The sequence below is a fragment of the Mastacembelus armatus genome, chromosome 4, assembly GCF_900324485.2.
Source record: "Mastacembelus armatus chromosome 4, fMasArm1.2, whole genome shotgun sequence".
Taxonomy (NCBI): domain Eukaryota; kingdom Metazoa; phylum Chordata; class Actinopteri; order Synbranchiformes; family Mastacembelidae; genus Mastacembelus; species Mastacembelus armatus.
The window spans coordinates 537,055-551,529 of NC_046636.1; the positions used below are offsets into that span (position 1 = coordinate 537,055).

Genomic DNA, 14,475 nt, shown 5'->3' on the forward strand with positions numbered 1-14,475 from the left:
GAGAGGCATTCTCAGTCATGGAGCAGGGACTAACAACAGCTTAGTAATGTTCCTGTGAGAGTCAAAATAAGTTAATATCATTATTATTATTAGTGTTTGGTTTGGTTTTGTCTTGTGAGAGTGGTTTAGGGGGACATCGATTACTCTGGGAGAAGGAGGAGAAGATAAAGAAGAGAAAGAATATGCAGGGTTTAATGTGGACCATGTCTGTGCTGTAGAAAACGAGGGATAACATATATCAAAATCACAAAAAATTCACTCCAAGCTCCTTCTGAGGCTCAGATGAAGCTCCGTCTGTCCCACTGAGCTAATTGGATTCAGTATCTATCATGGTTACGATCTGTTTAAGGCACATTTCCCTGATTTTGTCTCCCAGGGTGGTAGCTCCATGCTGAGCTGTGGCAGAGGGCCCATTAGCCTGGGCCAAAGCTGATCAGATAAAATTAGTTTTTGTTTTTTTCTGGTTTGTCTAAAAGCAGCAGGAAACAAGCTAAATCTCGTGGCTCCCTCTGGTGGAGAGGTGGAGTATGACATCGAGGAAACACCCTAAAAGAGCAAAAATGGCCTGGAGATCTTTTTTTTTTCATTTTTTAAATACATTTTTAACTAATGCACATTAGATGGTTTAAGGAATCACACAGGAGGACATTAGTCTATATCTCAGACTGCAGATTCACTGGAGGGGATGCAGTGTGATGTAAGATGACAGCTGGTTTTTGGAAAAAGACGGTCCTCCCCTTGTTGGTGAGGAAGAACCATGTGAGCCCAGTAGCCCATTCCTGCCCCAGTAGATGCTGAGAATGCACCAGTAAACACTGATCAGTGTGGTGGATTGTGGGTTCAGACCCACAACCTGCTGCTGGGAGGAGACAGTGCGACTCCACTGTTGTGATTCAGTGACGTGATATGATTTCCATACTGGGCCCTATTCCACGTATGTGGGCTCAGGCATTTTGCCATGAGGTGACCTCTAGTGGCCGTGGTAATTATGACATAAGGAAGGAGGAAGTCAGGTGACACTTTATATAGGGCACAGTTTTTTATCCATAAAAAATGGCCTAAACCTGGTTTTATTGTTTAAACCGTGGCGCTGAAGGTCTGATCCGTAAAGGAAGTAGTCTTTTTAACCCAAACCACAATCTTTTCCTAAACCAAACCAAGTACATGTTTATTATTGTAACAACAACCACAGGCATGATAACAGCCCGTTGAGCCGCAGGTGTGATCCTGATCAGATGTGATAACAAGCCACTGAATGGAATGACAACAACTGAACCAGGTGCAGACGTTCTGTGGCGGCTCATCCACATAAACCAGCAGAGCCTGGTAATGGTGTTTATTCCCGTTCGGCACCAGTCCAATGTGGACACACCTCAGTCTCCAGCTGTTCAAATCAAAGCAGAAACAAACCTGTGCAGGTGAAAACTGTCCAGGTCTCAGTAAATGTGATGTGAATGTTGGATCCTCCAGCAGCCTCACACCCTGTGGCTGAATCCAACATTGTTGGGACAGGCAGCTCTGTTGTTGTTGCACCTGTGGGTGTCTTTGCCTCTTCACCTGGACAGTCTGGAGACTGAGCTGCTACACTCACTTTCTGCTTTTCCCTCTGACACTTCACCACTTTGCTCTGGACCAGTTCAGCTTCAGGCCTGGACCAGAGCTCTTGATTCCAGACTTTTGAGTGGCAGCTTGTAATGTTTTCAGTGTCAGTGTTAAGTATAAAGTCAAACTCATATCACCGACACGATATTTGTTTGTACATTGTCTATGACGCTGCGTTTCAGCGCGCACTTTAATGATCCATATGACCTGATGAATGACAGTGAATCAGGTTTGTGCCTTTGCTGTGGCAGTTTTCAGCCCTAATCCATCCACAGTGGGTGAACCCTGGTGCTGCTGCAACAGTAGAGAGAGTGTGTGTGTGTGTGTGTGTGTGTGTGTGTGTGTGTTTGCTGCAGCAGGTAAATGTCTTATTGGATGTGCAGCGATTACGCGCCTCACCGCCTCAGTTATGAGTCATACGAAGACCACGACTGCCGCTGCGCGTCTGCAGATCTGCGTGTGATAGGGCGGAGGAGCAAACAGCCTGGAGAAAAAATAAAAGCTGTTCATTCACAGAAGCTGCTGGGCGCTATTTTTAGGCAGAGGAGGCGACAGGCTGCAGACGCCTTTGCAAATATTCCCATCGCTTCGCTCCACCTTGAATTAACGCAGGATGTCAGCGTAAAGCCGTGCGTGAAGAGGCTGCGTGCGGAACCGCCGGGACGTTTTACAGGCAGTTTGCTCTCATTCCTGGAGGAACATTTCCAGTCTGCTCGCTGCAAACGACGCAGCCGTGTTCCTGGTTCCTGACCAAACGGCCGCCGGACCCGAGCAGAAGCGTTATCGCTGCTGTTGAAGACTAATTGGGGGTTTCATATTTTTCAGGAGCTGACTCCATCAGGTGCAGAGCAGGGAGAGCGCATCAGATCCGCCCAGCAGAGGTAAGACAGACAGACAGACGGTGACAACATGAACACGTACACACCTTGTCTCATATGGATCCAGAACCGTCGATCACACCTGAGCCGGTGCGACAGCGGTGCAGGCTACATATATATATATATACATATACATATATTTATATATAGGCTATATATATATATATATTCATATGTGCCACATAATATTCCAGCTGCAGTATTGATCCTGATCTACAGGCCAAATGATTGGTTGTCCGTTTTCACCGCCACATTCTCTCTTGACACATTTGTCATATTCAGATTTTTGCTTCCTGCCTGGTATTTTGATCCTAAAAGCCAATAAATGAAATAATGCTCCAATAATATCCCATAATAATTCCACAGATGCAGCCTGTCTGTGGCCTCATGATTCATTTCAGTCCCTGCAGGAATGTGTAGTGTTCCCATGGTGCAGGCTGTTGCAGCATTTGTGTCTGTAATTATGAAACCCAGTGAATCTTAGAGGGTCAAAGAGTCTTTGACACATGATGCTTTAGGTCATTAATACCTGCAGCTTTGTACAGTCACCTTCATCATGTGTCCCTGTGGTGTCTGAGGTGTGTCAGTACACCAGTGAAATATTCAGGCCTCCCCGGTGCTGTGGACTGTCACACTGTGTATCTGTCCTTATTTCAGCTTTTAGGCCTGCTCAGGTTTTCCTGTTTTTCTGTCATATCTCAGTAGCTGCGTGCAGGAGTTTAAAGCTTTTTAGTGTTGGTGATTATTCAAGATCATTTAAAGCTAAAACCTGAATAATAAGACTCAGTTTCTCTGGATAATAAGATTTAAATTCTCTGCACATTCAGTTTCTGTGCAAAATAAAGATTGTGAGCAGCGCTAATTAAAGAATGCTGACATTAGGCTAAATGCTAACATTAGCATGCTAAGATTAATTGCTAACTTGGTTAGCAGGAAGGTATAATTAACCATTTTCAGCATCTTAGTGTTAGCGTGCTAACGTTTGCTAATTAGCACTAATCAGCTGAGGATGATGGGAATGCTGTTAGCTTATCTGTTGTGCAACAAACTTTGGGAAGTTGTGTTTTTCCCTCTAAGGTCACATTTGTTTTGTGTTTATCAGTTTTTATTCTGCACAGTGAGCTAACTCTGAGCTCAGCTGTGCAAACCTCACATTTGCACTACAGTCTGACTTTCTATCCCTAATTACTAATTCATTCTGTCCTTAGCCAAAGGTGTGTCTGCCTGCTGTTTGATGATGAATAAAAAACTTTGACATTGCACAGTGTCGTTTCTGTAAAACTTTAATTTACTGTCAGTTTTTCACTCAAAGTGATTTTGTTCAGTGAGCTGTCCTTTTCTCTGTTGTTCCTCATCGTGAACGCTGTACAAAATCCACACATGGACGAGATTAGTGCAGAGGCTGTCTGTCTCATAAACAATAGATGACATGACATGTCTTGAATAGAAAGCAGTGACAGCTCTGCAGCACAGACCGACTGCACCGAATCTGTAGCAAACATCTCCAACATCACACTTGACATGCAGCAGAAAGTCTGTTATTTTCCACCAGCTGGTCTGCAGTGAGTCACGTTTAACGGCACATTAGAACCAGAGATTAGCAGTGTCAGTGCGTCGCTCCCACAGCCAGGATGACCAGGTCTGATGAATCGTGTAGTTGTTTCTGCCTCCCCCACCCCTGACAGCGCAGATGAGTCTCCACTGACACGGATCGTTCAGCTGTGACTCATCTGCTGCTCACATTCATTCAGCCCTCACACCTGCACCTGCCTGCACCACAGGTGTCTGTGAAGAGTCTCAGTTGTCCAGGTGAAGTTACCTGGATCCTAACGAGCCTCACCTGAGCTCACATCTGTTGTTTACCTGTTTATGAGCCTATGGGACGAGGTGTGAAGTGAAACCAACCTGAAGGATAAATGTGAGTTTCCATAACAGCTTCTCTCAGACTGATGAAGCTAATTGGATGAGTAGTGAAACGTTTTGACCTAAAACTAAAAGCCCAGTTGCCAAAACTCAACCTCTAGATTTGTGCTGAATCGTTGCAGCCCAGTAAAAACTTTAAAAACGTCGGCTCTCCAGGAAAACACAGGAGCAGGTTTTGTTTGGAATGTTTTCTCTGAAGAACATCCTAAATAAAACCTGTTAAACTGTGAAATGCCTTTGACAGGAAAGTCCCTAAAAACCCACGTTTGAGTTCAAAGCAAAGCTTCTATCAGTCAGTTTATTTTAACAGCTGAAAAATATTTTCTCTGCTGTCACCTGTCGGAAAGTGTGTGTATGAAAATACAGGGTTTTTTATCATTTAATTATTTACTTCATGTGCAAGGAGACAAATGTCATTGTTTTCTGTTAAATGGGAAACAGGAGTAAAGAGCCAGGAATGTTCTCTTTTGTAGTCAGTGTGTGTAGTTGTTCTCTTCAGAGTCCAGACCCAAAGCCAAAGAAGTACTAGAGCAGCTCAACCTGTGGGCACATAGTAGGAGCTGAAGGGAACCTAGATCTGACCTAGAGATTAGTCACCTCTGAATTATTTCACCGCTGAAATGGTTTATTGCCAAATTCATGTTCCCCAGAGGATTGACCCTAATGACACTTAGGATCATCTGTTTTTTTTTTATCTACTGCAACCAGCAGGTTGGCGTTAGCTGCTTTTACAGAAACAACTATTGGCTGATTGTGATGAAATGTTCTGTACTGACTTTTCGTCCAGGCTGGCTTTGTATTTATCCAGTACTTGGATTTATGACCAACATCTGCAAAAACTACTGACTTTCCCATCAGCCTCAGCTGTACTTTGATCTTAGCATTAATTAGCAACCGTTAGCATGTTAACGTGGCTAAAAGCATTTAGCTGTGTCCGAGTTCAGCCTCTCTGTGTCAGAGGACACAGTTAAAAAAGTGACGACTCAAATCTCATATGGTAACGCTGATGGTTGCTCTTCTTCATCAAACCAAACTTTCAGATGGCGAAGGCAGACCAGCGTTTTGGCCAACGGGACGGCTCCGACCAGAACTTTGACTACATGTTCAAGCTGCTGATCATCGGCAACAGCAGCGTCGGGAAAACCTCCTTCCTGTTCCGCTACGCTGACGACTCCTTCAGCAACTCCTTTGTCAGCACCGTGGGCATCGACTTCAAGGTGAAGACGGTCTATCGCAACGATAAGAGGATCAAGCTGCAGATCTGGGTGAGGATGGTGGAGTTCTGATTGTCTCATTGTAATAATAATAGTAGAAATAATACTTTATAAAAGCCTCCAAATTCCAGTTGCTCGTCACTACAGAGAGTGTTTATAATTTCAGAGAGACAATTTGTGGTGTTAGCAAACAGCTAATGGAAACCAACCATTGATAGTACGACTGGTGCAGTATACTGGGTCCCAGTGGCTGCCGGGGGCCCATGTGGTAGCAGCAGACTGTTGGATTAGCGTAGATAAAACTGCTGGTGAGGCGGTGTCACTGGTGTCAGTCCGAAATAGGAATAGGAAATGCATGGTGAGACCCTTCCTGGTCTCATAGCTATTGTTTGTTTGTGCTTGTCTGGTGTGTGTGTGTGTGTGTGTGTGTGTGTGTGTGTTTGCTACACTGTGTGGACTGAAACCTGTTTATACAGTAATTTGGGGACTCGGCTTCCTCGTGGGGACCAAATCCAGATCCAGGTCACAATATAAATCAGGACTTTAAAGAGATGGCTTGGTTTAAAGTTTGGGTTATGGTTAAGGTTGGGGTAAATGAATATAAGTCAATGTAATGTCCCCATAAGGAATGGAAACAAAAACAAAGCATATTTGTACTGTACACACATACATACATACAAAAATATATAATTATTACAAAAAGATATTTCCCTCTATATATATACATATAAATATATATTTTTGTATGTGTATATATATATATATGTATACACATATATACTGTATGTACATATATATGTATTATATCTAAAATATAATATCTATCGTATTGTGACATGTAGTAACATTGTCTGTAGTGTAGTATAAGGTCACACATGGCAGCATATTATTCCATAAGACATTAACACACATCTCCATAATGTGTACAGTAACATGTGAGTGTGATGCAGCATAACATGATGTTCCACTCTCCATCTGCTACACACACACACACACACACACACACACACACTTCAGCTTGGTTCATCAGTGATGTTGTTGCCATGGCAGCAGCTCTTAACGCACACTCACTCTCTCGCCGACACACATGCACACACACTAACAAGCCTGCCTTCAGTGGCAATTAGAGACCTCCTAAGGTGAAGGGGTTGATACCTGGCAGAGGAGATGGGGGGGGTTGTGTGTGTGTGTGTGTGTGTGTGTGTGTGTGTGGGGGGGGGGGGCACAGTGATCGGTAAAAATAGAAACAACACACAGACGTAAACACTGACAGTGTGTAACAGCAGATTAAAACAGGCTCTGTGTTTTCTAAGCTAAATGCAAATGTTAGCCTTTAGCTTAGCCATAGGCCTGTTGGGAGTTGTAGTTGCTGAAACCTATGTTTCAGCTTTTTAACAGGCTGTTAGAGCAGCACACTATTGAACCGGTTCAGCTGTCCACATACATTTGGCCATGTTGCTGTAGAAATCAAACCTATTTCTCTCTGTTTTCAACTAAACAGAAAGGAAGTGGTTTCTCACCATGTGATGCTTTTCTCTGTGTCACACACACACAAACATAGAATCATGCTGCTCATCAAATCAGATTAAATGTGAACAGGCTTTTATCTTCCCAGATAAAGGCGAGAGAAAAGCGGGGATTGTTGAATGTGTGCAGAGGAAGCAAAGCAGGGATGTGCTAAATTTAGAAGAATGACCAGACCAGCTGTAGGGGCTTGAGGATGAAAGGGTGCGGGCTGGCGGCCGAGCGATGTGGGGGGTCGTGAAAGTCACATTGAGGCTCAGCTGGTTTGTTGCAGTCAGGTGGTGATCTGCTCTGGTGGCTGCAGATCGATAGGAGCTCAGATAAGACGGATCAGAGTCTTAAGCGGAGATGAGGCTGGAACGACTGTTTGGCCCCTGTGACATTAAACAGGGAGATATGATGTCAGCAGAAGTTCATCCCATCGGCCTTTTCTTTCTGAGCGTCGCTCAGCGGCAACACAGTCCAGCTGATCTGAGTCTTCACGACCAGTGCTGTGTTTGATAGAAACCTGGATCTTACTGGAAACATGGAATGTCTGTGTCTGTTTTTGGTGATGTCTGGACTGTGAGTGTGGCAGAAGGTGCACGGTGTGTCAGGCACATGTGATGTATATGATGTGTGTGTGTGTGTGTGTGTGTGTGTGATATCTGACACACACTCTGAGCAACATGTTTTGTTCCTGATCAAACAAAGAAATACATTTTTTGTTGAGGTTCAGTATTTTTCATCTCCCAGGATACAGCTGGTCAGGAGCGTTACCGCACCATCACCACGGCCTACTACCGCGGCGCCATGGGCTTCATCCTCATGTATGACATCACCAATGAGGAGTCCTTCAACGCCGTCCAGGACTGGTATGTGATTGGCTGGGAGCTTGTGTTTAACCTGCTGGTGGAAACAGAATATTCATATAATATTCATCTGATGATTGATGTTGCTGTGTGTGTGTGTGTGTGTGTGTGTGTGTGTGTGTATTTTAGGGCCACTCAGATTAAGACGTACTCATGGGATAACGCCCAGGTGATCATGGTGGGCAACAAGTGCGACATGGACGAGGAGAGAGTCGTACCTCCAGAGAAAGGAAAGCACCTCGCCGACCAGTTAGGTAGGACGGATTCCCTCGGCTTCAGGTGGCAAATGTTACAGAAAGGCTTTTAGGTGGCGAGTGCCGTAAATCTGTACTTGGTGGTGATGGTGTCAGACTGTCTGGTCCATATTCAGCTGCACTATGAGAAAAAACAGCTGAACTCAAACGGCTTCGGCTCCGGGGGAAAGTGACTTCACTGCTGGCTGCCTGAACCGAGGACCAGCCAAGTACTAAGTGTGTTGCCTTTTGCCCCCGGCCGGTGTTTTAATTCTGAACACACAGTGCTGGTTTTAGTGGCACTGCTGGGAGCTGTTTATTCACCGCTACAACAATGTACACGCTGCAGGATCCACCGAGTTTGTTCTGGCAGGAATTCTTCCACCGTTCAGGGAGACCAGTTTGTTTCATGAGGAGACGTCTTATTGTTGACAAAGTGAGTGAAGTATTGCCAGATTCTGGCATCATCATCCAGCCTGGGACACTGTTGTACACACTCTCTCACCCCATAGTCAAACATGGGCTCTTGCATGAGGAGTCTGTCCAAGGCTTTAGATGTTTGTGAAGTGGGAGGAAGACTCTGGAGACAGCAAACACACCTTGAGATGCTGAAATAAATGAAACCACACCTGTAAGTCAAGAAGCAGTTAGTGACAGCCTGAAGACGGAGCTGGGAAAGTGTTTTCTCTTTACACACAGAAACATCTGTGGTTTTTTACTGCTGAGTTAATGGGTCAGAAAATGAACTAAAAACATGAAAGTTTTAAATTAAGGGACCATGACTGTAAATGTTGGGCCTGTATGTGACACAAGGTGCCACAGAATCTCCTGTAGCCATTTTGTAGTTTGGACTAAGGTCCATTATGATACAGTGATGTAGCTGGGACCTCATTCACACTTAAATGATAAGGCCCCTCATTTTCTGTGTGTGTGTCCCTGAGTCCAGATCCCATCCAGAGACTGACAGCACCAATGAATGTGGTGTCCTCAGCGTAACTGTGTGAATCCAGAACCTGGTTCAGCTTATCGGTCTGTGCTGTAGACCTCCACTGATGTGCTGTTAAAAACACAGCAGCTGCTGGAGCTGGTTTTTGGAAACAGATGGAGACTATTTTCTGCTTTTGGCAGTTTCTGAGTCCAGATGGACCCCGGTCTCAGGGGCACATAGACATTTCTGATGTTTAGCTTTAATAGTGCAGTGATGTAGAGTTTGAGATACAGCCATGACTTTTTTAACTAGTGAAATAAATTAGTTACTAGAATTAAAATCCAGCCTTTGTTTTGACTCAGTGTTCACAAAGATCCTCGTACTGTTGCTTCCCTCAGGCTTCGAGTACTACGAGGCGAGCGCCAAGGAGAACATCAACGTGCGGCAGGTCTTCGAGCGCCTGGTGGACATCATCTGTGTGAAGATGTCGGAGCGCGTGGACGTCGAGGTGCCGGCGGCTCCTGGCGCCAAGACCACCAGACTGACCGATAAGCCCGCCCAGCTACCTCAGAAGTGCTGCTGATCATCCATCTCCCGCCACCCGTCTTCTGTCGACTCGTCCACTTCCCCCACGCTCCTGAGAAAAAGAAAAAACAGATTCACTATTGTGACATTCCTCCACACTCCATCTGCTTCCGTCCATGTTTGTGAGCAGTCAATAGTCACCGCGTTACTGCCGTTTCTGCTAACTAACATTTGTATAGCCAGTTCCATCCCCTTCCTGCCCCCAAGGGTCTGAGGTGAGGAGTTGGGGCAGCAGTGTGCTCCGAACAAAACTGACTTTGGTGTGTTTGAAATACAGAGCTGAGAAATGGAAGCACCATTATCCCTTAGTCCTATTAGGGGTCACAGAGATCTGCTGAAACTACAGGCCACCTTACTCAGTGATGGCCATGTTGGTTAGACGAGCTTATGAGAAGGAGGTGGGGCAGGGAAACGGGTTTAATCACGCCTGAAACCAGTAAGGACAATCCAGGATGCTAGAATAGGAGGACATAGATCAGATGCAGGATGATTAGCAAACCGCCACAGCTAAAGAATAAACCTCCAACATACTAAATCTAAAACCTGAGCACTAGTCGGTGCAGTTCCCTGATCTGCTGGTTTGAGAAAGGCCAAATTTAAAGTTTTGGAGCAGTTTGTATTCGGGCAGAGGAGGGTTGTAAAATCCAGCATTAACATCCACGTTGCCGTTATGGGAAAATTACATTTTTGCTCTAATATAAGTATGAAAGTCCATGTGAAAGTTTTTAAAGTAATTTTACATTTAACATACATTTCATCATTTTTAATGCTCACAGTCAGATGTGCAGTAACTCCTGCAGTGATAAGTAGAACTGACAGCTGCCAGTAACATCATCACCTGTTACATGGACTGAAAAGTGCACGAAAGGCTCTAGATCCTTGTTCTGCCTGGAAACGTGTGGAAACGTGTGGTACAGGAGATTCTGAATTCATTTGGTTTACCTTTGGGACAAATTCATGTGTCAGTGTTCAACAGCTCTACATGACAAATTTTATGATTTTACGTTTAATCCATGATTTCAGTGCGACCAGGCCTTAAAGCTTCTGTGGGGACATGCACAGTAAATGACTAAGTGGATAAGGGTCTCGTGGTCCGGTGCAGCAAACAGGTTACCTGATTCAAGTCAGCACAGACAGAATTAGACAAAGTGTAAAAGAAAGCAGCCACAGGACGGTGTGAATGCTTCAGTGCCACACACATCAGAGGGACAATGAGGCGTCGTCTCATTTGACCTCCAACACACGTATCGGATGTGAAAGTTGCACAGATAACAAAAAAGCCATAATGCAATGAACCAATAGAAAGGATTATGTCATGGAGATTTATCGTGACATCTTCCACAAAGAAAAACAAGAAATAATCAGTAACATTACAAATCTGAATTCATCTGTGAAGCAAAAACTCATCAATGAGCTGACGAGCCTGGTGCTTCAGCTGCATCTGCACGTTGCAGGTGGATAAAACCAAACGGTACATCAGTCAGTCTGGCTTCAGGTGCATAGCCTTTGTTTATCAAACACACCAAAAGGAGGATTTGTTGGAGCGTACTGCCACCGGAGGCTGGAAGCAGGGTCCACAGCAAAGCACAGCACTGCCTCTCCTCGAAGTGTAGCACAAGAAACTTGCACCACCACAGCTGCTCATGTCCACAGGTTTACAAGTCGCAGTCGTTCGCCGAGTCACCTGCCAAACACCAGATAGGCTGCTTCTCAGATAGCTAGTAATAGTTGGGTCCACCCTAATACAATATGCCTATATCTCATTAACTGTTACTGGCCTTACTTAGTGCTGTTTTTGGCTTGAAAGACGCTTTAGGGCTACACCACCAACGCACAACTCCCAGGCAGGGCTGCAGCCGAAATCATCTGAGTCAAAGACTGACCAGGACCAGGTTGAGTCCAAAAACCAGTCCCACACCTAAATCTAAAGCTGGTCCTATGTGTGAAGTGAAACCGAGAGTGCCTCGCGGCGTTTTAACAGGGTCCATTTGGAATATCAACAATAACTGCACGTGTTGCACTGACATGATGCTGAGACCTGGGCCTCCAGGGGGCTTTGACCCAATCAGTTACAGCTGCGTAAATTAATGAGTTTTAATGCACATGAACCACAAAAGTCCACATGAGTGTATGAGTGTGCTGCAGTCACCAAAGGAAAAAAGAGGTTTTCTAGTAGTGATTTGTGCATTTGCAGACTCAGTACTTTACGAGAGTACGAGAAAACTTTTTCATAGTTAGTCATATTTCAGAATTACAGGATCAACTTCAGTTGATTTGGAGACATAATGAGATATGGAGCTCATAAAGATGAGTTGTCATAATTAGGCAAAAATGCCTCCTTGTTTATCAGTGTAATGCACATCATGTAAATCAGACTGGCAGAAAATAGTTTTAATCCACGAGGCATGCTCTGTCCTGGCCAAACCTCATCGTGGGTGTTGAGAAAGAAAAGACTCAGTGAAGTCTGAGGTTCCCACATCAGGAATCTTCCTAATGACAAACCAAGTCTGCAGAATCCTTGTTTCCTGGGGCCTGTGTTCAGATCAGATTCTCACACTTTCCTCCATCATTTCTATCACATTCTGTGTTTTGAGGAGCAGGTTCTGATCTGTAACTGGCAGATGAGCTCATCTGCTTCCCTGCTCACATGTAAATTACGCAGGACAGGCTGCGTGAGGTTATGCAGACGGAAGGAGCTTATGTGATGCTGCTTAACTTTTAGCTCCTGTTGTACGATCAGTTGTTCGGCTTCCAGACGCAGCTTCTTGCTGTTTCAGCTTATGCTTCAGTGCTTTTACCTGAGAGGAAGCACCAAATTATCTGCTGTTTACCAGCTGCTGGGAGTATTTCCCATCATATTTGTTTCTGTATTGTGGGTTTGGAGCAGAGCAGAGATAAGCAGCACTTCCCCAGGCAGGTTCATGTAAATGTGCAGTGAGAAAAACAAGGACTGACCTTTGTCGAAAGACTCTGAGCAAAGAGAATCTCTTCTTTGCTGTGGGAACAATGTGCTGGGAGATAATGACCTTTATGTACCATTAACGTTTGATACCGAGCCCCAGGACAAAGCCCTGAGGCCTTTTATGACACTGAGGCTTCAGGGTCCCTGTGTAAAAACTAGGTAGTGGACCTTAATTATATAAGCTGATACTATCAGCCATGGTGAATATTCATACATATTGTAGAACTCAGCTGGAGTTACTTTATCTCCACTGGGTTTGGCAACTTGTTTAAGTCATCTCTCTGGCCCTGGGTCAAAGTCATTTTAAGGCATTTGCTTATATTGTCTTCATGTGGAGCATATTTGTAAATAAAGTTGTGTTTAATTAAATTACCATAAACAAACATACAAAATGTTGTCTGAGCACAGGAGGCATATTTGCACACGACTTAGTGGGAATTTAAAAGCTAAAATTAGTTTTTTGCCATTAATAAACATATAAAGTTCCATATAAGGTTTTCTGGCACTTTTCAAGAGTAAAAGACCAACATCTGAAAAACTGGACCTAAAACAAAAATAATCAAATAATCAGGTCCAAGTCCCAGATCAGAGTCTGCAGACTGCCAGAGACCTGAGCCCAGACTGCCGCTGAGCGCTGCAGCCCTGCTTCATGGTGGCTTATAGCTTTTGCACTGGCTGACACAATCCGACGCCATACTGAAGGTGTTTTATACTCACACATGTGAGCAGAGTATGTGGTTCTGTCCTCCCCCTTTAGCAGGTGTAGTCATGTAGCCGTCACGTTCGCAGTGTTTCCTACATGAATGTCTGTGTGTGAGTGAGATGTTACAGCCAACATGATCTATCGTTGCATATGGTTATCATGATATTTATTGCGTGTTCAGCTGTAAGGGTTTTTGTGTTTGTGTACAGTATCTTTGACGGAAGTGTGATATTTTGATAATGTCATGTCAGCTGAGATACAAGTATGTGTGTATAAGAACGACTTTAAGAAAAGGGAAGATGTGGAGAAAAACATTTGTGCATTTATTATTAAATATTATGAAGATAGATACAATAATATCCTGCCAAATTGTTATATAGCTACCACAGCGCACGTTTTTGTGTGTGACTCCCCTCCATTTGTCTTCATATTGATAAAAACATAGAATGATATTGCCATTGTCTTCATATGATTATTTTCTAAGTGAATTTGTAAATGATAGAATTAGAAATTATAATGGTGTTAAGTATGAATTTATTTTTATGCTGTGTATACCATGGACAAATTCTATAGAGAGTTTATGTAAACTTGTTGTCTTACAGTTCACTCCTATACAGGGGAGAAGCACAAAGTGATTGTACAAATTATTGTGAATGTTTGTATATTATAGATGCAATTTAGTACAATAAAAATCACAATCTTTAATCAAAACAACTGATTTAAAAAATGTTATTGACCCAGGATAGAATATAGCAGACAAGAGACACATTAAACATTAAAATAAATTACCACACAAGCCAGTAACAGTAAGTGAACAAAAAATTTAATTTCACGATAAACAAATACACAATATTATAATATTTAATATTATAAAACTAAAATAAATTAATAAATAAATTATACATATATCATTTAATTATAATACATACCTAATAAATATAATATATAAATTAAAAACACGTTTGTATAAAATACTCACAAACATCCGGAGCTGCAGCACAAAGTGAACAAGTCAACCAAACTATACGTCATAGTCACAGACTCGGCCAATCAGATGGCCCGTTAGCTTTTG

General features: G+C 43.5%; 1 protein-coding gene across 1 annotated transcript; it reads left to right on the top strand.

Annotated features, from left to right (window-relative positions):
* The first annotated feature begins 2,222 nt into the window (after window positions 1-2,222).
* rab3b (RAB3B, member RAS oncogene family) lies at window positions 2,223-14,125 on the top strand. Its single transcript, XM_026323737.1, has 5 exons — window positions 2,223-2,483; window positions 5,444-5,668; window positions 7,877-7,995; window positions 8,122-8,246; window positions 9,552-14,125. Exons 2-5 carry the CDS (start codon window positions 5,444-5,446, stop codon window positions 9,734-9,736), a joined length of 654 nt encoding a protein of 217 aa, XP_026179522.1. The 5' UTR covers window positions 2,223-2,483; the 3' UTR covers window positions 9,737-14,125.
* The last annotated feature ends 350 nt before the right edge of the window (window positions 14,126-14,475 follow it).